This window comes from Notamacropus eugenii, chromosome 2, assembly GCF_028372415.1.
Source record: "Notamacropus eugenii isolate mMacEug1 chromosome 2, mMacEug1.pri_v2, whole genome shotgun sequence".
NCBI lineage: Eukaryota > Metazoa > Chordata > Mammalia > Diprotodontia > Macropodidae > Notamacropus > Notamacropus eugenii.
The window spans coordinates 19,008,116-19,032,664 of NC_092873.1; the positions used below are offsets into that span (position 1 = coordinate 19,008,116).

At 49.5% G+C, this 24,549-nt stretch overlaps 2 protein-coding genes across 3 annotated transcripts; one reads left to right on the forward strand and one right to left on the reverse strand.

Moving 5' to 3' along the window:
• The first annotated feature begins 223 nt into the window (after window positions 1–223).
• On the forward strand, window positions 224–5,509 carry NPAS4 (neuronal PAS domain protein 4). Its single transcript, XM_072638298.1, has 8 exons — window positions 224–558; window positions 1,149–1,300; window positions 1,896–1,998; window positions 2,128–2,395; window positions 2,632–2,741; window positions 3,293–3,428; window positions 3,538–4,952; window positions 5,416–5,509. Exons 1-8 carry the CDS (start codon window positions 384–386, stop codon window positions 5,442–5,444), a joined length of 2,388 nt encoding a protein of 795 aa, XP_072494399.1. The 5' UTR covers window positions 224–383; the 3' UTR covers window positions 5,445–5,509.
• A 2,833-nt stretch (window positions 5,510–8,342) lies between these two features.
• Window positions 8,343–11,322, reverse strand: MRPL11 (mitochondrial ribosomal protein L11). Of its 2 annotated transcripts, none has more exons than XM_072639190.1 (5): window positions 10,883–11,322; window positions 9,864–9,959; window positions 9,486–9,579; window positions 9,212–9,371; window positions 8,343–8,620 (listed from the first exon to the last, which is right to left on the reverse strand). In XM_072639190.1, exons 1-5 carry the CDS (start codon window positions 11,003–11,005, stop codon window positions 8,512–8,514), a joined length of 582 nt encoding a protein of 193 aa, XP_072495291.1. In that variant the 5' UTR covers window positions 11,006–11,322; the 3' UTR covers window positions 8,343–8,511. The 2 variants fall into 2 exon arrangements, with proteins under 2 accessions (XP_072495291.1, XP_072495292.1); XM_072639191.1 differs by having other exon boundaries at window positions 9,167–9,371.
• Window positions 11,323–24,549: the final 13,227 nt, after the last annotated feature.

Consider the following 24,549-nt stretch of genomic DNA (forward strand, 5'->3'; position numbering starts at 1 on the left):
CCCCCTGCACCCCCCACCCCGCAGTTCCCCCTCCCTCTCTCGTTCTACGTCATGCGGATGACGTCGGAGGCTGGGGAGGGAGGAGGAGCGGGGGGCCCCCCCAGCCGGCAGCTCCCCGTGCAGCCCGCTTGGCCCGGCCCACCGCTCCCCCCGCCCCCCCTCCCCGTCCCTGAATCGCGCCCCCCACGCTCGACTGGGGCTATATAAAGCGAAGCAAGCCGGGCGAGGGGGGCAGAGCTGCCAGTCGGAGCCCGAGAGAGGGAGAGAGAGAGAGAGACCGAGAGAGACGGGGGAGAGAGAGGAGGAAGAAGCCGAAGAAGGCGCGTCGGGGAGGGTACCCAGGTGTCCAAGGCGCCCGGGCGCGAGCTCCGCCGCCAACAGCCATGTACCGCTCCACCAAGGGCGCTTCTAAGGCGCGGCGGGACCAGATCAACGCCGAGATCCGGAGCCTCAAGGAGCTGCTGCCGCTGGCCGAAGCGGACAAGGTGCGGCTGTCTTACCTGCACATCATGTCGCTAGCCTGCATCTACACCCGCAAGGGAGTCTTCTTTGCCGGAGGTGAGCGGACCGGGTTGACAGAGACCCTGCTGGGAGTCCCGGGGCTAGAACTCCAGGGATCATTCCCAGGCTGGAAAAGGAGCCGGACAGGGAAGGGATCTTCTCCTTTGCTCCCCGAGACCTCAGGGTGCCTTCCTTAGTGTCAGCACGCTGGACAGGGAAGCTCCACGAGGGTAATAGTCTCCAGTCCCCCAGGGCGCATCCCGTTAGGAGATCCCTTTTGCAGGGAAGCGCAGGCAGATAGAGCGGCTTGGAACCTGAGGCTCTGTCCGAGGTTCTGACGCCGCCGATAGAGCATCGGTCTTTGGGATCTGCGGTGCTGAAGCTGAGACTTGGTTGCGGGTGCTGTCCATGGTCCTTAATCTTACTGTGGTCAGCGTGCTTTCCATCGCTAGGGCATTAAAAAATCCAATCAACAGGTCCCTCGGCCAGGAGATCGGGGAGCGGGGTCAACAGGTGGGCGCTATTCGTGGGGCTGATCCACTGGGATCCCTGGATTCCTGAAGATCAACTCCTTGCTTCTCCCTCCATATAACATTCTCTCTTCTGGAGCGTCCCTCTTGATCCACCCCGTTTCTCTCTCCCATCAGGCGCCCCTCTGACTGGTCCAGCTGGGCTGCTTTCAGCGCAGGAGCTGGAAGACATAGTGGCGGCGCTGCCCGGGTTCCTGCTCATGTTTACAGCTGAAGGAAAGCTTCTCTATCTGTCCGACAACGTGAGCGAGCACTTGGGCCATTCCATGGTGAGTGACTTCTTGTGATGGAAACTGACCAGGGCACAAGTAGATCCAACCAGGAAAGTTCTTCCCAGTCTTAAGGATGCTTAGAATAGCTGGGGCAGGGAAGCAACTGAAGGTCCAATTTTAATATTCAGAGGTTTTCTGAGGGTCCTGAAAACATCCCCCCTCCCCATTCCTCCCTCCCTCCTAGTTGGGAAATAGAATAATATAGTTGAGAGAGCATGAAACTGGGGTCTAGTCACAGGTCTTTGCCATAGCTGGTCACATAACCAGTGCTTTGACTTTCAATAGTCACTTCCCCTCCCTGGGCCATGATCTCTACACCTTTGCCATGAAGGCTTGGACTAGATGATCCTGCATGTCTTTTCTAGTTGTATGCTCCTACTCCATCCTGAGATTGTCCCCATGGTAATTACGTGCATCCCATGGGACAGGACAGTGTTGAATACCAGGGCTTAAGGAACTGTGAAACCAAAGCTATCTAGGGTCACCACTAAGGAACTGAGGCTACTAGATACATTGAGTAGATGCTGTACATGGTTGGATTTTTCCTTCATTCACTGATGATCCTTTCTTTACCCTTTTTCCTCCTCCCCAGGTGGATCTGGTTGCCCAGGGTGACAGCATCTATGATATTATTGATCCCGCTGACCACCTCACTGTCCGTCAGCAGCTGACTCTGCCCTCTATGCCTGACACTGGTGAGTACTTTGCTTCCTTCCCTCTTCTTTGCCTTCTCTTGCATTGGACAAGTCTTCTTTCTTAGTCTTTTTCTCTCTACAATTGTCATCCATTCACCCATTCATTGACTCCCTTCTCTTTCCATTCAGATCGCCTTTTCCGATGCCGATTCAATACTTCCAAGTCCCTGAGGCGCCAGAGTGCAGGCAACAAGCTCGTGCTCATCCGTGGCCGCTTTCACCCGCACCCCCCTGGAGCCTACTGGGCAGGGAATCCTGTCTTCACAGCCTTCTGTGCCCCACTTGATCCTCGAGCTCGGTCTGGACCGGGCTGTGGCCCTGGTCTGGCCTCGATCTTCTTGGCTGTGTTTCAGAGCCGTCATGCCAAGGACCTTGCCCTGCTGGATGTCTCTGAGAGGTGAGTTTCGAGTGCCTGGGCCATGAGGAGAAAGACAGAGCTTTCTGCTACTGGGGATGGCATATTTCGCTTCCAAGAATCATGGGAGAGTCAGGGGCTTGAAGGAATAGGAGGGCTGGGGTGTAGCAAAAAGAGTTGGTGTCTGGGAGGGAGTAAGCTGGGGTTCCAGGGTACAGGATGCTTGGATATCAGGATGGGATAGCAGAAAGCTGACCTCCTGCCTTCGCCCCTCCTAGTGTCCTAGTCTACCTGGGCTTTGAGCGCAGCGAGCTGGTCTGTAAATCATGGTATGGACTTCTGCACCCTGAGGACCTGGCCCATGCTTCGGCCCAGCACTACCGCCTGCGTGAGTGTCCTAGTGCATCCATGGGGCAGGAGCAGAAACAAGAGGGAGGCAGAGCTAGGAATGATCTGGGGAGAAGAAAACCCAGAGGTGGAAGGCCACTGGTACTGATGTGTTTTATCATGAAAGCCTTCAAAGAAAGGCAGCATGGTGCAGTGGAGAGGGTGCTGAATTTGGAATCAGAAGATAGGACTTTAGACCGAGGTCTACCACCTGCTACTTAAGTGACTTTGGCAAGTCAGCTGACCTCTCTGGGTCTCAGTTTCCTCATATGCAAAATGAGGACTCGATTAGATGACTGCTAAGGTCCCTTCTGGCTCTAAATCTATGATCCCATGAACCTATACAGGGGCAGGTTTGTGATAGGATTGGGATGAAAGATTATATCAGTTAGAATTCCAGGAACAGTGTATATGTAGGGGAGGGAGTTGAATGCAACTCCCTGGTGAAGACTAGGGTAAATCAAACCAGGTAAGAGGTGGGCTGTTAGGGTGTTGGTAGTGGTGGTGGCCAGTGGGCACTGGGCTAACCTTCCATCCCCTCTTCTTCCCTAGTGGCTGACAGTGGTGATGCTCAGGCAGAAATGGTGGTGAGGCTGCAGGCCAAGGCTGGAGGCTGGGTATGGATATACTCCCTGATGCATCCTGAGGGTTCTGATGGCCCCATCACTGCCAACAACTACCCAATCAGGTGAGTTGAAGTCCAAGATTCAGGAAGGGGATAGACTGCAGAGTTGATTGGGTTCTTGGACAAGGGAACCAGGCATCTCACTCTAAGGTTCTCTTTTCTTCCTACCTAGTGACTCAGAAGCCTGGTGTCTCCGCCAGCAACTCAGTTCTGAAGATGCTCACCTGGCTTATGTTCTGGGCACCTCAACTGCACCAGCCACCTTCTCAGAAAGCCTCCTCTCCCCAGCCCAGTGTGCAAGCCCTGACCCGACCTTCACTGCAGGCTTTGGGGGTCCCAGAAACACCAATTTCCCCACTGGCCCAGAAGTGGCATCTGTTTCCTCTGGAGAGCAGCTGCCTCAGCCTCCCAAGGAGATGGATTTCAATTACTTGGCATTCCCCACAGGCCCTGCGCCTACATTCCAAGGAGATCTGTGCAAGGATTTTGTGTGCACCCCACCATACACACCTCACCAGCCAGGGGCGTGTGCCTTCCTCTTCAGCCTGCAAGAGCCGTTCCAGACCCACCTCTCCACCCCTTCCAGCTCCATACAAGATCAGCTGACTCCCAGCACCTCCATCTTCCCTGATCAGCTGACCCCCAGCAGTGCCACCTTTCCTGAGTTGACTAGCCCCATTCAAGGCCAGTTGACTGATACCACAGCTCAGACCTATGAAGACCAGCTGACTCCCTGTACCACGACTTTTCAAGAGCAGTTGATGCCCAACACTGCCACCTTCCAGGAGCAGTTGGCCAGCCCTGTCCAAGAACAACTGACCCCACCCAGTACAGCTTTCCCAACTCATCTGGCCAGCCCCAGCCGGACCTTCACAGACCCACTGAGCCCTGACCCCACCAAGCCTCACTTCCCCCAAAGTGGCTGTGGTTTTCTCTATGAGAAGTTGCCTCCCAGCCCTAACAGTCCTGGTAATGGGGACTGCACACTCCTTGCTCTGGCCCAGCTCCGGGGGCCACTCTCGGTAGATGTGCCCCTCATGCCTGATGGCTTGCTTACCCCAGAGGCCTCCCCAGTCAAACAGAGTTTCTTCCATTACTCAGAAAAGGAGAGAAGTGAGATAGACCGACTTATCCAGCAAATCAGCCAGCTGGCCCACGGAATGGATTGCCCTTTCCCAGCAGAGCCTGGAACAGAGGGACTTGAACCCCTAGGCCAAAGTCTTTCCTTCCCGGGGGCTGGTCCCCCTCTATTCAGTCTGGACCTTAAATCTTGGAAAAGTCAGGAATTGGCATTCTTAGATGCCCCTGAGGACCAATTCCTGGAAGAGAAGTCTGTGGAAGACATCTTCATGGGCCTCTCCACCCCAACACCCCAGGGGGATTGGGGACCAGGGGGTCCTGGAACTTCAGGCCCAGGGGGAGCCCCGTCGCCCTGCACCGACCTGTCCCCAGAAGATCACAGCTTCCTGGAGGACCTGGCCACATACGAAACCGACTTTGAGACAGGTGTCTCAGCGTTCCCCTGTGATGGATGTACCGATGAGTTGTATCAACTCCAGAGTCATGTTCAAGACAGCTTCCATGACGGTGAGCTTGACAAAAAGAATGCCACCCTACCCCCTGACCTCCTAAGAACCTGAAGAGGGAGGGAAGAGTCCAATCCATAGATGAGGAAACTGAGGCTAATTGACTTGTCCCAAACTAACAGAACTCATTAGTACTGGCCCTGGGAGTAGAACCTCTCTCTGTGTGTGTTGGTTAGGTGGGGGGCTGGAATGGGGTGAGGGGGTCTCCTGACTCCTAGTCCAGTATTTTTCCATCAGGAATAAAATAGAAAAGGCACTGACAGAATGAGATTTCCACATTTCATGCCAGCCTTATTAGCTCAGACCCTTTCCCAGAATCCAAGTCTAAATTCAGTTCATGCCATTTATTCCTGTGATGGAGTCTTCCATGTGCCCAGCAGCCCTGCTTGCAAGGAGGGGAGGGATCAATTCTGTGGCCTGACCGAGGCTTCTCTAACCGTTTCCTTTGTTTTCTCTTTCCTCAGATGGAAGTGGAGGGGAACCAACGTTCTGAATAAGTCTGTGACTTAACGTTGTTGAGTATGGCATATTGTCATCATGGAGTGGAGATGTTCTCCACCACCCTGGGAACTTTAGTGGGATCCTTCAGGGCTTGGAGGGGATGTGTCAGATCCCTCTCACTCTGAAGGATGGGAAGGGGGGAGGAAGGGTGGTGGGAAGAAAGGGAAGGGGAATTATTTTTAGAATCAAGAGACTTTGAGCAATCCTAGTTTCCATCTCAATCTGTATTCACTCGTAGTGAGTTTCCTTGAATGGGATTCCATACAGAGAATGGGGGAGTCACAGCTTCCCTTCCATGCTGCCCAAGGGGCCTGGGGGGAATTCTCCACTCTCAGGGGCCATACGGGCCCCTGGGTTTCTGTGGGGGAAAAGGCCGGACCCTGGGCTAGCCAGCGCCCCATGGGGGCTCTTGACACTCACGTAGAATTGTCTACACTCCAGTAACAGGATTTCAATTCCTATGAACTTGGCCGCCTACCGCGGCTTTTCCTGTGACTTTTGCGCCCTGCGCCTGGGGTGGGGGGCGTGAAGCGACTCTTATCGTTTCTTTCCGATGAAGGAAGACAGATCTGTCGTCACGCCGTGTGTGTGTATGTGTGCACACATGTGTGTGCACACGTGTGTGCGTGTATGTGTGTGTGTGCGTATACAAGCAGGCAGGGATCCCCTGGCTGCTTTGTCGGCCCCCAGGGCCTCCATATGCAGTGAAACTTGTGGTGCTGTGTTGACTTTGTAACCAACTTTATAATAAAGTCCGGTTCGCCTTTTTTGTAGCCCTGGTGTTGTTTGCTGAGGTAGAAGAGAGGAGGCCTGGGGGTGGGTTGGGGGACCTTTAGTGGGGGGGACGCCCTCAGCCACGGAGCCCAAGCCAAGCCTTGTCTAAGAGCACAGGCTGTGGGCTCTGAGCCTGGAGTTAATCCTGGCTACTTCCTTCTTGCAGGCTGTCACTCTCTTTCCTCATGGGGGTGCTGGAGGGGCAGGCTTCTGGGTCTTCAAGATCAAACCTAGGTCAAGTTTTCCTCTGGGACCAGCAGCCCAGGCTGATGAGACCTTGGATGATGAGAGAGCTGAAGACTCTGAGTCTGGGCTTCTCTCCTCCTTTGGGCTCTCACCTAGTTTTGTGTCCCCCAAAGCCCCTCAGTCAACAGCAGCTGTTTGGTAGTGTAAGCAGCTGCCCTCCATCAGGGTCCCCTAATGCAGATTAGGAGCCTTGCTTTGGACCCAACCCCAATCTAAGCAAGCCTCAGTTTCCCTTTGACTTTGCAGGGGAAGGATTAGACTTCTCAGGGAGATCTGTGTGCTAGTCAAGAGAAAAAATCCCCTTGCCTCACCCCTGTGGTGAAGGCCAGCAAGGAAGCCAGGATTCTGAGGTAGGCTCTCTCGGAGCTTCCAGCAGCTAAAGTCCAATTGGACCCAAGAACTCACTGTTCCCCACACCCAGATCCAGCAGGTGTGACCTGGGAACCTTCTGCATTCTCCCGGAATATTCCAGTTCTGAGACCTTCAGTGTCAGAACAGGTCCCTTAATTCCTTGAGGAAATAGGGAGCCAGGAGATGTTCTCTACTGAAGTCTCTGACAGACTCCAGTTACAGCTTAAATCCAAGCTCTTCCCTCCACCATGTGGCCCAAGTTTCCTCATGCAAGCTCACTAAACACTCCTGTGTTAAGATAGGATGGAGAGGAACTGGGGCCACCTGCTGGATAGACAGACAACGTCCTTCCCTTTCTTTCCACCTTTGGGAAGGTGGAAGGATAGTCATAGACTGAAAAAGAAGCAACAGGCCCCATGGTTGGCTGGGGAAACCCCTCTTTTTCCAACCCAGTAGACACTGCTGCTCAGGATGGGGTGGGGGGGGGTGGAGAAGCACCTAATTCCCAGACTGTGCCTGTGGACCCTCCCTTTGTCATGGGGAGAAGTCCCTGAACTCAGATCCTCACCTCCACACACTCCAGGGCACTCCCAGATGCCCACCAGACAATAAAAACCAGGGGCTATCTTAAGAATTTACACCCAACCTGACCTGACCAACCAGGCTCCAGGCCTCCCTGGCCCCTCCAGACCCAATATCCCCTCCGGTTCTGCCTGTGGCTACCCAGTCAGTGTCCTGTCCTGAGACATGAGGCCAGCCTTATTGGGCCAAGGAGGAATCTGAGGCCCAGCTTCGAGGGCATCTGCCCAAGGTCACACAGGTAGAGAACCTCAGAGAAAAGATTTGAACCTACAGCCTCCTATCCAGAGCCAATATTCTTCTCCTGCTTCCCTCAAGTGTTCTCCCTTAGTGGGGAGAAGAGGGTAGATGAGCGCTGGGGGCACAGCTTGTATGGTGGTTGCAGGGTCCAGTCCACTGGGGACAAAGCTTGTAGGGGTGGCTGCTGGGTCCAGTCCACTGAGGGCACAGCTTACAGAGGTGGCTGCCGGGTCCCATCCACCGGGGGCACAGCTTACAGAGGTGGCTGCCGGGTCCCATCCACCGGGGGCACAGCTTGCACAGCGGCTGCTGGGTCCAGTCCACTGGGGGCACAGCTTGTACGGGTGGCTGCCGGGTCCAGTCCACTGGGGGCACAGCTTGCACAGCGGCTGTTGGGTCCGGTCCACTGGGGGCACAGCTTGTAGGGGTGACTGCCAGGTCCAGTCCACTGGGGGCACAGCTTCTAGGGGTGGCTGCCAGGTCCCATCCACTGGGGGCACAGCTTGTACAGCGGCTGTTGGGTCCAGTCCACTGGAGGCACAGCTTGTATGGGTGGCTGCCAGGTCCCATCCAGCTCTGGAAATGCTTGAAGCTAATTTTTTGTCTCTACATTCAGGGCTCTTTTCCCTGCCCTGTCCCACTCTTCTCCTTGCCTTTTCCCCATCACCCCCTGAGCAGCAGACAGACAAGTAAAACAAGGTAACAAATGATACAGTATTTATTGGGGTCTTTAGCCCTTTAAATTATAGACTGACATGATACATAAAAAGTAAAGTTGGGTCACAGGTGACCATAAGCCCTCTCTGCCCCTTCGCTGCATGCAGTTAGTGATCCTGGGGAAGGAGAGGAGGGCTGGGTAGGTGAAGGGCTCACTTTTTGGCTGCCTCAGCCACAGCGGCTTCAGCATCTGCTAGTGCCTGGGATGCCAGGAACTGGGCACGCTCCTCCTGGAAGGCAGCCAGCTGCTCTGCACTGAGGCTGCAGAGAGGAAGGGGAAGGTCAGCGCCCTGGGGGTCCTCTGGTTCAGGTGCCTAGGCTCCCTGGCCTCATAACCAATCTAGCCCACTGCTCCTGCAAAGACCTGAACACTACTTCCATTCACAGACACACCACACCCACACAACACCCACAGACACACCAGACACACATACACAGACCCATACACACACAACACACACAGACACACATAGCACACATAACACACCCACACACACACATACCCCCACCACACAGGCACACATATATACACCACACCCACATATCACATACATACCACACCCACACACTCCCTCATATGTAGGTGTACAGACACATACATATACCACACATACATATCACACGCATACCACACATACAGATACTCCCACACAAACACACCACACCCATATACCCCCCCATACCACCTACAGACACACATACATACACCACACACATATCACACACATACACACACCTACCACACATGTACCCCCCCACACATACACACAGGACCTCCTTCCTCATGCCTCAGTCCCCTCAGCTCACCCAAGACCCTGCTTCCCAGGGCCACCTCACTCCCTGATCACTCACTCCTTCACCACGAGGATGCCAAGTGAGCGGGCACTACCGAGGATGGAACGGACAACGGAGGACAGGGGGACGTCCTGCAAAGCAAAAGCCTTGTCCTGAGCCTTCACTTGGGCAATCTCGTACACGTGCTTCAAGGTGATCAATCCAGCTACCTCATGCCCTGGAAGGGAGGAAAGCACCTCAGCTGTCACCACTGCCCACCCCGGCTGTCCACTGAACCCCCCAGCCCAGGGGCCAGTCTTCTCAGCCCCACCTCAGGTGCCGTGCCCATCACCTGTATGCCTGGCTCCCTTTTCTATGCCGGCAGCTGCCTTCAGAAAGTAGGAGACAGTGGGCTGACTAATCTTGAGCTCAAACGTCCTGTCAGGCTGGAAGAGGAGAGAAGGAGCCGGAAGGGGGGTTACTCCCCACCTCTGAGTCAATGGACTTGCAGGGAGTTGGAGGAAAGAATGTAGGACTGACTATATAAACTGGGGAGTGCCCCTAATGATGCTGGACCATGGGAGTGTGTGAGATCATAGGGAGAGGGTGGGGAAGGGGCCTGAGGATGGAGGCTGGAGGGGGTAAGGCAGGATTCCCATCCCAGGGGAGGCAGGAGGGGCAGCCAGAGAGTTGGGGGCTGAGCCTGGTCGTCCAGAGGGAGGCCCCGCACCTTCACAATGATCTTGGTGGGCAGGGGGATCCCCTCTTTGATGTCCTTTGTTTTCTCGTTGAATTCCTTGCAGAACTGACTGATGGCGAGGCCGTGCTGCGGGAGAGGGGAGCGTGAGCGCCAAGGGTGAGTGACCAGAAGCCCAGATGCCCCTCACCCCAATGCTCACGGGGGGCTCCTCCTTTGGGAGGCTGGTGCTCCATGGGCATTGACAGGTCTCTTACTGCCCCTCCTCCCCAAGAGAGGCCCCAACTCCTATTCTGTTAGCGGGACTTCAGTGCTGGCTGTCCATCACTATGGCTGGGGCCCAAAGGTCCATCCCCGGCCATCAGACCAGCCTCCTGGTTCTCAGCTGGTCCTCTGGACAGCAGACACCACCCATGCCCGGCTCAACACACCATATGTGCCAGAACTTGTGGTTCACCAGCACCACAGGATCACCTCCAGGTTACTGGGGAATGGACCAGGGAGGCTCCGTCACCTCAACTTCCCTGGCTGCAGATTCTTGCAGTGGGAGGAGGGGCTGGGACACCCCTGGCTTTGGACCCTATGGATCCCCCCTCCCCCCATTATACAGAGGAAAAGACAACACCCCGGAGGCCAGAGGAGGTGGCAGCCCAGTGCGGGACCTCGGTTCGAATCCCGCCTCTGAGGAGTCTTGCACGTGTGGCCTTGGGCAAGTCACTGCTCCTTTCCCAGCCTCAGTCTGCCAATGTGCAAAGCAGGTGCCATGCCTGCCCCTGGGGGGGTGGTACATGCTGGGAGGCAGTGTGCTTAAAGTGCTGGATGGCCGACTATTTTATCACAATCACTACTAAGTGTCACGACAGGTGCCGCAACTTCTACACGTCGGGGATCGTACTCGAACCCGTGACCCCAGACTCCAGGAGTCAGCACGGCCGCCTCAGGGTAGAAGCTGCAACCACTTATACGCAGTTGCGCATGCGTGGTGCCCTCCTCCTAGACTACGCCCCCCCACCTCCCGCGCACGCGCACCACAGCCGGGCTCTCCCTCCTACCTGACCCAGGACGGGTCCCAATGGCGGCCCGGGCCTCGCTTGGCCGGCGCGCACGATGGTCCGGATGACGCCGCTGCCCTCGATCTTCCGCATGGAGCGCGTGGCCCGGCTGAGCTTCGACATGGCGCGGGCTGTGGGGCGCGAGCAGGAGCAGGAGAGGAGAGAAGAGCGGGAGCCTGGTCCCAACACGTCCGCCCGGCCTCACCGCGACCACGACCCAAACATGGGCGCCGCCATGTTAGGTTAAAGGTCAAGGGTCCTCGCGGAGCGCCTTGGGTGCTTCCCTTTCAACCCGAGTCGAAGGAAAGGAGGGATACTGGAAGGGAAAAATAGACAGATCTGGAGATTGCAACAAAAGGCCAGGAGTCGCCGTCTCTCGTCCGCCAGCCACGGACGAAGAAAGATCGCAAAAACCTCTCCTTTCCACAGGCGATCGTGAGGTCAGCTGTGAAAGAGGGGGAAATCTAATGGCTCGTAGAGCATCTTGGGACTTGTAGTTTCATACCAGCCTCCCGCTTCTTGAGGCAGAGATTACGTCATGCTTCAGCGCCATCTTGTGGTGTAAAGGCAGCAGAGCACATTGCTGCAGCCTTGGGCTCCCCTCGAAAAAGTCACTACCTCCCAGAGGCCTTCCCAGATTGATGCACCCTAGCCAAAAATGTCCTCACTTGTAAAATGATGTTAATAATTAGTATTAACCCCAATCCACTTCCTGGGAGTGTCAAATAGGATTCTCTATGTAACGTGCTTTACAAAGCCGTAATAATATCAATAATCTTGACAATAAAATACCAGCTATTCCCATTGATAGGAAGTTAAGATGTAGAGCTGCCAGCTGGCCTTTCTGTGCCTCAGAAATAACATTCATTTCCCACCTCTCCTCCTTTGCCGGTGCTGTTCCCTGTGCCTGTAAATCTTTCTCTTCTAACCTCTGCCTCTTAGAATTCTGAGTTTTCGTCTATCTGAGCTCCACCTCCCATGTATGGCTGTTCCTGATTTCCCCCTATTGCCTCCTATTCATTTTGCATGTATTTTATTTGGGTACATGTTCTTTATAGACTAGAAGCTGTGGAAGACACTCATTCCCTTCTGCTCCTTCCCAGTAATCTGTCTCTTAGAGGGTGTGATTTTTTTTCTTCCATCATCACCCCTTTCTCCCTGTCCCTCCTCTCTGGAGAAATACTTTGGGGCAAGTAGGTGGCACAGTGGACAGACCCATGGAATCAGGAAGACCTGAGTTCAAATTCAGCCTAAGACATTTATTACTTGTGTACCTTGTGTGGGCAAGTCATTTAACCTTTATTTGCCTCAATTTCCCATCTGTAAAAATGGTGATAATAATGCACACTTCCCTCCCAGAGTTGTTGTGAGATAATATTTGGAGAACACTTTGCAAACCTAATAAATGTGAGCTGTCATCAATCAGCTACACCATTATAACAGTTCTCTGTTCACTTAGGGATGACATAATGGCCCTCATGTTCACGTGGTATCCTTCTCTGCAGTTTTATGCAATTTATATCAGGCAGAAAGTCATTAATACCAATACAACAGCTTAGAGCCCCCAGTTAGGAAAATTCCCAACATTCAGACAGAGGTTTGGCTCTTGCGTAATTTCGATTTCGTATTTCTGGCCGACCTTAGGTCTCGTTATATTTGTGGCACAGTCAGTTTACAGGAGGTGCTTAGGTAGTCGAAGTAAGAATAGTAAAGCACAGAACAAGTTACTGACAGGTACAGGGAAGGGAACCTGGAGAGGGGGTGGACTTTTTTAAACGTCCCTCAGCCCTTGCAGAGGTGATTGTAACCAGCACTTTCATTCTGAATTCTCTACTTCCAAGTTCAACAGCCCACCTCTGCCACAGCTCAGCTCCCAGATCGGTTTTCTCCTTTCAGCTGTCGTCTCTTTGGTGCTCATTCCAACTTTGTTCCTTAAAGGGGCAGCTAGGTGGTGCAGTGGATAGAGCAGGAGTCAGGAGGACCTGAGTTCAAATCTCACCTTAGACACTTGACACTCACTAGCTGTGTGACCTTGGGCAAGTGACTTGACCCCAATTGCCTCATCCTGGGTCATCTCCAGTCATCCTGATGCATATCTGGTCACTGGATTCAGATGGCTCTGGAGGAGAAGTGAGGCTGGTGAGCTGCACAGCCCTTCCTCCCTCAAAACAAAGTCAAGTTATGTAATCATTTTTCTGATGGCATGGTCTTCTTCAGCAAAAAAGGATGAACACACAAGGTCGGGCAGGGGATATGGTCCCCTCATGGCTACTGGTAATTTGCATAGTCCTTGTTTCTCCCTTTTAGTCTGCTGTCTTGTAGACTTCATATGTCTTTTTTAAAACTCTCAGACCACCCAAATTGGTCTTCTGGCTCAGAATTGAGATAGTTTCAATCACTTTCAAGGTTGAGAGAGAATGCTTATCCCTCTGAACTGCAAATCATAGGATACCATTCAGTTGTCAAACCCGATTTCATATTTTTGTCTTTGTACACAGTATATTCCTCGTAGGACATGATCAATAGATGCTTCTTGCATTGGACTGATTAGCCTTAACCCAACCAGAAGGAAGCCTGGAGAGGTTGAATAAGTCACTCAACTGATAAGGAACAATCACAAGCTCTTCTGACTCCTGAGATCAATCCCAGGAGCTCCTGATTCACACCATTACAGAGCCCGAGCTGAAAAGACATTGGGGATTGTCTCCTCTGACCCATATGAAGCGACTAGTGTGTCTGGAGTCAGGATCTGGGTTAAAATTGCAGTGTTGCATGACCTTGGGAAAGTCCTTCATGGCACCTCTTGGAGGCTTGGTTTCCTCATCTGCAAAGTGGGAGGATTTTGCTAGATGATGGGAGGTGGTGCCTCATAGGGAAGGAGTCGGTATACTATACTGACTCTGACAAAGTGAATAGTGTTTTCACCTGTAATTTCGTTGGAAAATACATGTGCAGCTCTTGGGTGTGGGAACACACACACATACACATACACACACACTTGTGACTGAACAGTTGCTGTTAGATGTACAAGCCACCAGGTGGTACCCAAAGCTCGGGCTGTAGTCACTGAGCCTGTGTAAACTAGGCACATGTGAAAAGATGCACCTTCCCACCTCCTGGCTCTCTTTCATCCTCTGGGTTCACATTTAAAATCTAACAGTGTGAATGAATTCCCTATAAAGTCCTAACTTTCCACAGATTAGCCTCCACTTGTTGAGCCCCCAGCTCAGCATAACCCCAAAATTCATTTCTTTAGCACTTACTAAAATGGAGTCCAGAGGAAACTGTAACCTGATCAGCATCCCAAGCAGCTCCAGTTAACCTGGTACCTTTACAGAAGGTCTGGATTCCCAATGCCTCCCACCATCTCTTCTACATCTGGGGTTGCTAGGAGATGCACAGTGCACAGGTCACTGTGTCTGGGGTCAAGAATCTAGCCTCAGACACTGACTGTGGGGCCCTTTGGCATCTGTCTCAGTTTCCTCATCTCCCTCTCAGGGAGATGTTGTGAGGATTAAATAGGATAATATTTGTTTGTTTTTTTAAGTACTCTACAAATACTAGCTACTATTATCCTGATGGCAAAGACAGGTGTTGCCCAGGTCTTTTTGTGAATGAGTTTAAACAAACGTTCTTGGTCTCAGAGACCAAAGGGAAATGAGGAAGCAGGCATCTGTTTCAATCCTGAAGCTTTCACCCCATCTCCCTTCATTACAAGGGACAGTCACCAACTTTGTCTCCCCTGATCTCTTCCCCAGAGGCTGCCACACAGCTCCTGGCCACCTGAAAAGTAACTAGGGGTTCCGGGTGCTCAGTTTCTCTTCCTGAAGTCAGAGGCCAAATGAACGTGAGGGAACAGGAGTGAAAAAGAACCGAAGCCCATGTCTGCCCCTTAAAGCATCCCACCAGATGTACCCCAAGAAGGTGAAAGCCAGAAGGAAAGGTCCCAGAGACATCAAAATGTGCAAAGCAACACTTTTTATAGCACCGAAAAATCAAACAAAATGGACACCCGACAACTAGGGCAAGGCTGAACAGATTGTGAAGTGTAAATGTGCTGGATCATTACTGCAAAAGATGAGTCACTTGGGGCAGTGAGATAGAACAGTGGCACTTACCGGCTGTGTGACTCTGGGCAAGTCACTTCACCCTGTTTGCCTCAGTTTCCTCATCTGTAAAATGAGCTGCAAAAGGAAATGACCAACCACCACAGTATCTCTGCCAAGAAGACCCTGAACGGGGTCGTGAAGAGTCAAACAACACTGACAACAACTGAACCACAACAAAGGACAATCAACAAACTGGAAGAATCCAGAGAAGGATGGGAAGGTTTATATGCAGGTGCTGAGTGAAGTTAGCAGAACCAGGAAAACTGTAGAAGTCAACACTCACAATGTGAATGGAAACAGAACCAGGCTGACATCAGTGTGGAGACCCAGTCTGGCCCTAGAGATGAGATGGCAAAAGGCATCTCCTTCCTTTCTTTCCAGAGTTGGGGGACCATGCATGTGCAATGTCAGAAAGAGCTGAAGGATGCTTCAAAGGAGAAGCAAGCTGTTTATGAGAGAGATTTGTAGATTCATTAATTATTTGCTTTCCGTTCATCGTCAGAGTGTAAAAAAGGCTCATCTGCTTTATTTTTTCTTAATTCTCAGTTACATGGGATGGCTCTCTAGAGAGGGGAGGGGGAAGTGGTTCGATGTCTAATGAAAAAAAAAATTTTTAATAAAAGTTTTCAAAAAGTGACCCCAGAATGCAGCCTCTGCATGATGACAGGCAGGCCCCCTGCGGCTACCCCAGCCTGGCTTCTCATTTCTACCTTACTTTGTGATGCAAGATCCAGAAAATGCAGGTGAGTGAAGAGACAAAGGAGTCGCTCAAGTGGGGAATAACAGAAGGGGACCTTGTTCATTACTTTTGTTAAAGTTGAAATGGAGCCTGACTGACTCATCTTCCTGAGTTCAAATCTGACCTCAGATGCTTCCTAGCTGTATGACCTTGGGCAAGTCACTTCACCCTGTTTACCTCAGTTTCCTCATCTGTAAAACAAGCTGGAGAAGGAAAGAGTATCTTCCACTCCAGTATCCTTGTCAAGAAACCCCAAAGAGTTGGACACAACTCAACAGCAACAAAGTTGATCCACACTTCTCTTTTTTGCAAAGTATAAATTATGCATATTTTCATTTTTACATACAAACATTTTCCCCTTGTTAGTATGTTCCAATTATGAACTCTTCAATTTCTTCAAAAGGCTCAGCTCAGGTACACAGAACTTTAAGTAGCCTGAGCCAATAGGGCTTTACCTCCCGATGCTTTTATCTGGGGGTGCACTTCTCTCTAGGGGAGGACCTCACTCCAGTCCCCAGCCTTACTTCATGGTACTGTGTTATCCCAGCCTACAGACAGCACAACTGGCCATAGGCCACTGTCCTCCTGGGCCCTTCCCCTAACCACCACCCCACCCCGTGTTTGAGGAACTCTGGTTGGACCCTCTGGAGGACGCACATTTCTCTGTCCAGGTAGGGCTACATCTGCATTCAGGCTGTCCTCTGTTCTGCTACCTGCCCTGAATTTCTCCCAGCCTCCAGAATTCTCCCACAGCCACAGAGGCTGCAGGCTTTCATGATTTCCTTTGTGACTGATTAACACTGTCTTTCCCCTCAAATTATAAGGTAGAAAACATGACCTGAATATAAGAACTCACATCATCAAAAACAAAGAGGGTGAGATCAGGTGCCAGTCACCATTAAATCATTGGAGAATTCTCAGCCAAACAAGTGATGGGGGAGCCTATCAAAGCAGAAAGGGATTTTTTTTGGAAAATTTCAGTTTTCCCCCATTATCAACCCACTTCCATTTTCTTTAACACGTCACAGAAAGTCATCTCATTTCTCAAGCAATACTGTATCAGGGGATCTCAGAGCAAGAAAATGACCAGAAAAAAATGTAGAAAACAGCATAAGTAGAAGGTTGTATGTAGGAAGAAAGAGAAGAAAAACTCCTAAGAAATTCTGTTGTATGTATTTTGTTGCTTGCTAATATAAAAGCAATGAGTGCACTCTCTCCTCCCTCTACCCTTGTGGAGGGCTTATCTATAAATTTTGACATATTAAGTTTACAAGAATTGGCTTATTATGCCAGACACATAATCTAGATATTGACTATGAAATTTAGAAATTTTTGAACAAATAAAAATCAATAAAGACAGAATTAGAAAAGAAGTAATAGAGAGGAAAAATGTGTCAAATATTACTGAGAAACTTACAGATTATCATCAATCGTTAATGTGATGATTAATAACTTAATCTGTTATTCATTGAGATAACTGATACTCATATTTTTATACTCAAAATAGTCAGGGAATGGATTTAAGTTTTTGATCCCCAGATCCTTTGCCAATATATAAATGGTCAAAGGCTACATATACGTTTTTTTCTTTTTAGTTTTCAACATTCCCTTCCATAAGATTATGAGTTCCAAATTTTCTCCCCATGTCTCTCCTTATTCCACCCCAAGATGATGTGTAATATGTGAAGAAGAATTAGAACAATACATATACTTTTCTAAAAAAGAATTGCAAACTACAATGTCTGTATGAAAATATGCTCCAGATTACAAGAGTGGAATAAACCTAAGTTAAATAAATAAGTGTCTTCACCTCATACCCAGTGAATTGGCAAAGATGGCAAAAGGGAGGGATGGTCATTATTGGTGGGCTGTGGGAAGGCACACACTGATTCCTCTTTGGAGCTACAAGGTGGTATGACCATGCTGGGGTCTTATTTTGGAATTACGCAAGGAAAATGACAAGGTCTTCTTCAACTCTTTCACCTAGTGATCCTGCCACTGGTGGTGGCTGTCAACCTGAAAGTTTGGTTAAAAAAGGCACACAGGCTGAATATATATTGTTTATTCCCTTAAAGCTAGTGGTTACATGATCATGGAGCCAGAAAAACTTCTGACTGCCTGATAGAAGAATGACCAGGCTTAAATATACTTTACCATGAGAAAGGAATTTTCCTAGTTGTATAAGTTGTAAATTCAGCGAGACAAGACAATTAACAAAGTAGTGACAGTTGGAATTTATGATTCCAGGATATCTGACTTTCCTCTGTGATACAAGATAAGGAAAATCCCACCACTCTGGTTGCAGGCATCCTGTCATAAACAGGTCTTTGAAATTGCTGACACAGAAACAGGCAATTTTAGAGCAAAGCAAAGCAGTCTGATTGATTAGTTCAGGCTTGGGCCCTTATTAAAATTCCAAAATTTATATTAAATGATTATCATGGCATAAACTCCAGAGAAGTCAAAGACAGTAACAGATCTGAAATTCATGCCAAAACAGCCACAGTAGAACTTTTTATGATAGCCAACAATCTTGAAAACAAAGTTAATGTCTCTTGGTTGGGAAATGGCTGAAAAATAAACAATGGCAAATAACAATAATGGAGAAGTAATGTGCCATAGAAATGTGGAATGTCAGGAATTCAGAGGAACCAGGAAGTTTTGCATGAGCAAAAATAACCAGAATTAGGAGAACAAGAGACACTAGACTTCAAGAATGTAAATGAAGAGGTTTCTAAAAAGTAGCAATGGAAAAACCAAGCAAGTTTTTGGAGAAATGATCGGGAGGTATTTCCTTTCTCTCTGACTACAAGAGAGATGGGGGGGGGGGGTGACTGGGGCAGAATGGTATATACATTGTCAGATATGCTTTTGTTTCATTAGGTTTTTTTTTTAATTGAATATTCTTCTGAACCTGGGAGGGTTCAATCTGGAGGGAGTGCTAGTGGAAATGATGGTAATGGAAAGTCAACAAGCATCCACAAAAGGCATTTTTTAACAAGTTCTGTTGTTACCTGTTTCCATGTTATATTTCATCCCCCAGATAAGCTCCTTCCTTAAGAGCAGGGACTGTCTTCCTTTAGACCCTTAGGGTCTGGCCCATTGTAGACACTTAAAGGTGTGCTTTCAATGATTTACTCCAGTGCCTATGAAACCTTTGGATCCATGAAACTGGGTAATGATGCATGGTGAAAATGCTTTGTAAACCTTTAAGAGTTATAAAGATGTCAATTACTCTCATTCTCCTCTTTCAGCCTCAATTTGCCCCTCTGTGAAATGGGTATGATAATTCCCATACCTTGTGAAGAGAGGACTTTGTAGAGTTGAAGCATAGATAGGAATGCACCCTGTAGTGAATCCGTCCTCCCCTCTGCCTGAGTAAGCACCTATGTGGCCCTTACAAAGTGCATTCAGCTGATAGCTCCAGGATGATTGTGAAGGTCAGAGAACAGAGGTTGACCCCAGTTCAATTCAGTGGGCATTTGCAAAGCCCTCACTACTTCTTGTGTATGTTGGGCACTGAGTGAGGTCCTGGGGACACAGAGACATACCTGGAACCATCTACACCTGTTTGCATTCTAACAGGCACAGAACTACCTTCAGTGTGCTTCATCTGCCATCTGGCTGCTCTCCTCTAGGCTTCTCTGTCCTGCCCACAAGCCTGGCACCTTCTCCCCTTCCCCTTCCAGTTAACTTTCATGTACTATCTTCACTTTATCCACTAGAATGTCATCTTCTTCTGGGCAGTACTGGCTTTCTTTTTTAATTTGGTTCCCCAGCACTTAGATTGGTATATAGTAAGCACTTAATAAATGTTTGTTGACTACTTGCCCACAATATGAGGTCTCAAACTTCTGGAGCAGAGTACACAAGGAGCCATCAGTGTGGGTTCAGGGAAGGCTCCTCATGAGGTCTGAGGGGTGCTGGGGAGGTCAATATATCAACACGTTGGGTCCTGCTCAAATGAATTTGACTCAAGCCTTCCTAAAGCCAAAGAAAGACAAAGTTTATTAAAGATTGACCATATTGGGTTGACTCTTGAGGAGCCTAAGCATTTGTAACGCTTATGTTCACAAAGGGGCCAGAGAAAATCTCAGCTAGACAGAGTCTGAGCTGGATTGAATCTGAGCGCCTTCTTGGAGGCGAGATGGAACTAAATACAGAAAAGATTGTAGGAGGGATTTGGGGGTGGTCTGGTAGTCTAGGGTGATGGGAGGAGGGGTTTAGGGAGGATCTTGAGGAGAAGTCCAAGGACAGGGTGACTGGTCAAGGGTTGGAAACAGCTGGAGGCAATCAGGAGATATCAGACTAGGCAGGGTTTGGGTGGGAAACAGGTGGGGCAATCCAGAGGTAACAGACCATGGAAGGCCGGGCTAGGTCAAGGGCAACAGATTTGAATATGAAAGGCCAGATTAAGTGGGAAGATTCAGGGGGAAACTCTCTGCAAATCTGAGCATGAAAGGGCAGGTGAGGAGATTCAAGAGGAGTTCAGGGAGGTTCCCAGAGTCTGAAACCCATCACTGAGGCAAGAAGAGTCAGAATATGGAAGGAGGCTCCAGGTCATTGCAAGCAGAGCAGGGAACAGGGCTCTGAGGACTAAGCTTGCTCCCAGGCCACTTTCTGGATTCCCTAGAGGCTTTGAGGTGCGTTACTGAGACACGTTTACTGAGGCTGGCTGACCCCTTGACCACAATCATGGGGTCACTAAGGTGCCATGGCAGACCTACGGTTGGGAAGACCTGAGTTTGAATCCTACCTGAGATACTTACTGAGTTAGATGACCACAGATAAGTCACTCTCTCATCCTGTTTCTTCATCTGTAAAACAGAGATAAAAGTGGCACCTGCTTCATAGGCACAAAAGAGATAATACATAGAAAGCGCCATATACAGATCAGCTATTATTTTCTTGTCAATCACTCTCTTTTATAGATGGGGAAACTGAGACCTAAGGAGGGTTAAATGACTTGTCCAATTCTATATCCACCATGCCAGGTTTGGGCAACTGAGTTTGACCTCTGAGGTTCCTTCCAACTATGAGGCCTCTAGTGGCCCAGTGAATAGAATCCTGAGCTTGAAGTCAGGAAGACCTGAGTTCGAATCCAGTCTTATATGGTTATCTATATACTGCTCGGCTGGTCCCTTAATCTCTGTCTGCCCCAGTTTCCTCAACTGTAAAATAAGGAGAATAAACAACCTGTGAGGTTCGTATTATTATCACTCCCATTTTACAGACGAGGAAACCGAGGCAGACAGCAGTTAAGTAACTTGCCCAAGGTCACATAATTGTAACACAAGTCTACCTGACTCCAAGCCCAGAACCCTATCCACCAAGCTGCCTCATAATTGGAGGTAAAGAAAGGGTGACCTCTGATGGACTAGTGGTCAGTTGTGTGACTGCCAGGCTAGGCTTAGAGCCAGGAAAACCTGGGTTTGATTCTAGCCTCAGACACTTCCTGGCTGTGTGACCCTGGGAAAGGGAATTGGCATTTCTGAGCCTCAGTTTACTCATCTGTAAAATGACAGATACCCAAGATTCCTAGCAGCTCTGAATCTAAAATCCTTTGACTCCTCGACCTTGAGGGCTGGAAGAAACCTTAGCAATCACTTGGACCTTATACTTCATTTTATACATGGAAAAATGAAAGCTCAAACGGATAGCACCAAGGTCACACTAGGTGCATTAGAAGAGGTTGGACACGAAGGGTCCTTTAAATTGTACGTTTTCTTTCTAGTCTTTCTCTTCATACCTGCAAGGTACCCTGCTAGCTTAGGAATGAGTTTTCTCTGGAATCGTCCTCTCTCCTCTGGACTAACGGCTTCTTGAAGGCAAGGACCCAGTCATCCCCGCCCCCCCTCCCCAGTGCCTGCGTGGCCTGGGTGCACAGTAGGCACCCAGAAAGACTTTATGGAGCTGAGCACACAGTAGGCACCTGGAAAGGCCTTTGGGCCTGCAAAAAAAGCCCATTCAGAGGGAAGAGTGGGTACAATAGCAGAGAGAACAGAGGAGGCGGAAAGCAGGAATGAGCTGGGAACAGAGGATGGGGGAGGCAGAGAATGAGTGACAGCAGCCTTTGTGTCCATTGTGGGCTTGCCATCTGGGGACCCAGGGGCCCTGGAGCAGTGCCCAAACTAGCCACCTTCACTCCCAGGACAAAAGCAGGACACTGGGCCACTTACCTGCTGACCTGTGAGGGCAGGGTTTTGGGATTTGTTTTTGTTTTTTTTTTTTTACGCATTTTACATATTTTTCTCCATTGTTAAGCTCTGGGAACACCAGGCCTGCTCTTCTCTTGGTTCACTCTTGTCATTGCCCTGCCCTGAACTGACCCTGAAGGGTGGGCAGGAAGTAAAGGTGTTTTTTAGATGCTGCCCAAAGAGCTGGTCCTCTAAGGCTGATCACAGATATAAAGGAATCCATAGGCTTTCCTACTCTGAAGTCCTATGATGCCCCATACACAGAGGGGTGACTTCTCAGGGCCCTCCCAGGAAATTGTCATCTACTTCCCATGAATCTCCCTGATTGTGAAGGACACGATCCCATCAAGCCCCACAGCCCCAGTGGTGAACGCTCAGATCTGTCTACCTCTGGAAGTTTTTTGTTTTTGCCGTGAGGGTCTCTCTGGGCAGGTTAGAGGGTGGTTCCCATTAACTCCAGAATCATTAGGGTCCAGCTCTTAGAACTGGGGACCCCACACAGTGCCCTCTGTCTCTCCTCTCTCCCTCAGACTCCCGCCCAGCTTCCTTCCTTTCCTGGGTTCGTTCCTGCTATCCCTATAAGTCCCTGTTATAGAGCCCTCCTCACCAGAATCCTCATTCTGGGACATCAGAAGCAGCATTTTGTTGAGCATTATGGGAAAGAAAGTGCTAAAGTCATGCCCACTAGCTCCAGCTTATCCAGGCGCTCCAGAGGGTGCCAGGATTTAAGTACCAAAAGCATTCCTCACTTAACAGATGAGGAAACTGAGATGCAGAGGGGTTATATCAGCCTCACAGGGGCACACAGCCAGGAAGGTCCAGGACCAGAATGAAGACCGATGTTTTCAGGCTCCACATCTCATGTTCTTTCCTCCAGGGTTCATCAGCTCCCTGGCATCTTGGGAAATGGGGGCACCTTCCCCAGCAGAACAGCAGAGAACATGCTATTATTCAGTCAACAAGCTTTTTCTAAGTGTTTGCACTGTTCTGGGCATTGGGTTTCATGCTCCATTGTGGGGTCTGCATAACAGATGAAGTGATTTGTGATTTGTCAGGAAAAGGCTTCATCAGGAAAAAAGGACTTCAGTTTGAGAGATGGGTGTGTTTGGAAGAGTGTTGTGGGAGGGCACAGAAGGGTGGGTAGGTTTGGAATAGGAGAGGTAGAAGGGCATGGAAGGACAGGTAGATTTTGGATGGGGGAGGTGGAAGGGCTTTGGGGAGAACACTGGACGAATTAAAATGCAATTGTCATTCAATGTTTCATTCATTCATCTGACAGATATTTCAGCCCCTGCTCCACTCTTGAAGGTTGAGGGTGGTACAAGGATAAGGAAGATGTGATCTCTGGCCTTGAGGAGTTTACAAATTAGAGGATTTAAGTCATATACAAAGAGACTATCCATTAGCCCAGGGTTCTTAACCTGGGTCTGTAGATAGATTTCTTTTTAAAAAAAAAAAATTATATCTGTATTTCGATATATTGTGTTTCGTTTGTAATTCTATGTATTTTGTTTTACTTTATGTATTTAAAGACATTAACCTGAGAAAGGGTCAGCTTCAACAGATTGCATTTTACGGCACATAAAAGGTTAAGAAATTTTGTGTTTGACTGTGGTGAGTGGAAGTGAGCACTATAGAAGTGTAGGATGTGAGAGGAAGGGATCGCTTGTAGTTGGAGAATCAGGGCAAGTTTGCTCTGAACCTTGTGTGTTTGCTGGTAGGGATGTTGAAGGCAGGGTTTTGGGAGAGCTGGTTCAGGTTTGAAAGAATTCACTTAGACCTCTTTTAGCCAATGGGAGCTTTTAATTTTACATGAAAAAGCATCACAGGTCTCTTTAGCAAGAAAGCTAAGGGAGACCCCATATCTGGAGGAGCTAATGCTTTTATAGAGGTCTCAGAATGATGCTGTAGTTTTAGAGGTTTTTATGGACGTTAAAGATTAAAGATAGGACTGGATGACATAGGATGAAGGACACAGGGAATTCTTTATGGTTTAAGGATTTGGGGAGGGAGAGATACAGACTAAAAATTAAAGGACCTGGAGAACCCAGGATAAGGAAGACAAAGCAATTCTTTTGGTACAGGCTCAAGATAAGGGGGAAAGGACTTTAGGGAACCTTCAGGTTACAGAGTAAACTAGGGGCTTCATAAAGTCCTGGAAAAGCAGCTCAATGTTATTTTTAACCCTTCGGGCACTGTCTGTATTCTGCATCATTTCCTCACTCAACCACTAGGCAGGAGAAATCTTTCGGGAAAGGGACAAAGGTTATTGCCTTTTTCTGTCACTTTTCTGGCTGGTCACCTCCTGGTCTTATCTCCTATCTCACGTCTAGCTTGCTCCAAAGGCCCCAAGCATTCTTTTCTACCTCATCGGAGAGATTCACATGCCAAGTCCGATCTGTTCCTGCCTCTCTTACTGGTCCCCCAAAAGCTGTATCTTAACTAATTAGCCATTTGCCCTCTGGTTCAGCCACAGGAATGGTGAAAGATGCCTGATCTTTTCTACATGAAGTTAGATTCTCCGTGGATTCACTTTTTCCAGAGCTAAGGCAAGAGGCCAGAGTGAGATAGGAATAGTTGCATTGTTTGCAAAGTATGGTATCACCACTAGGGAGATGCTAA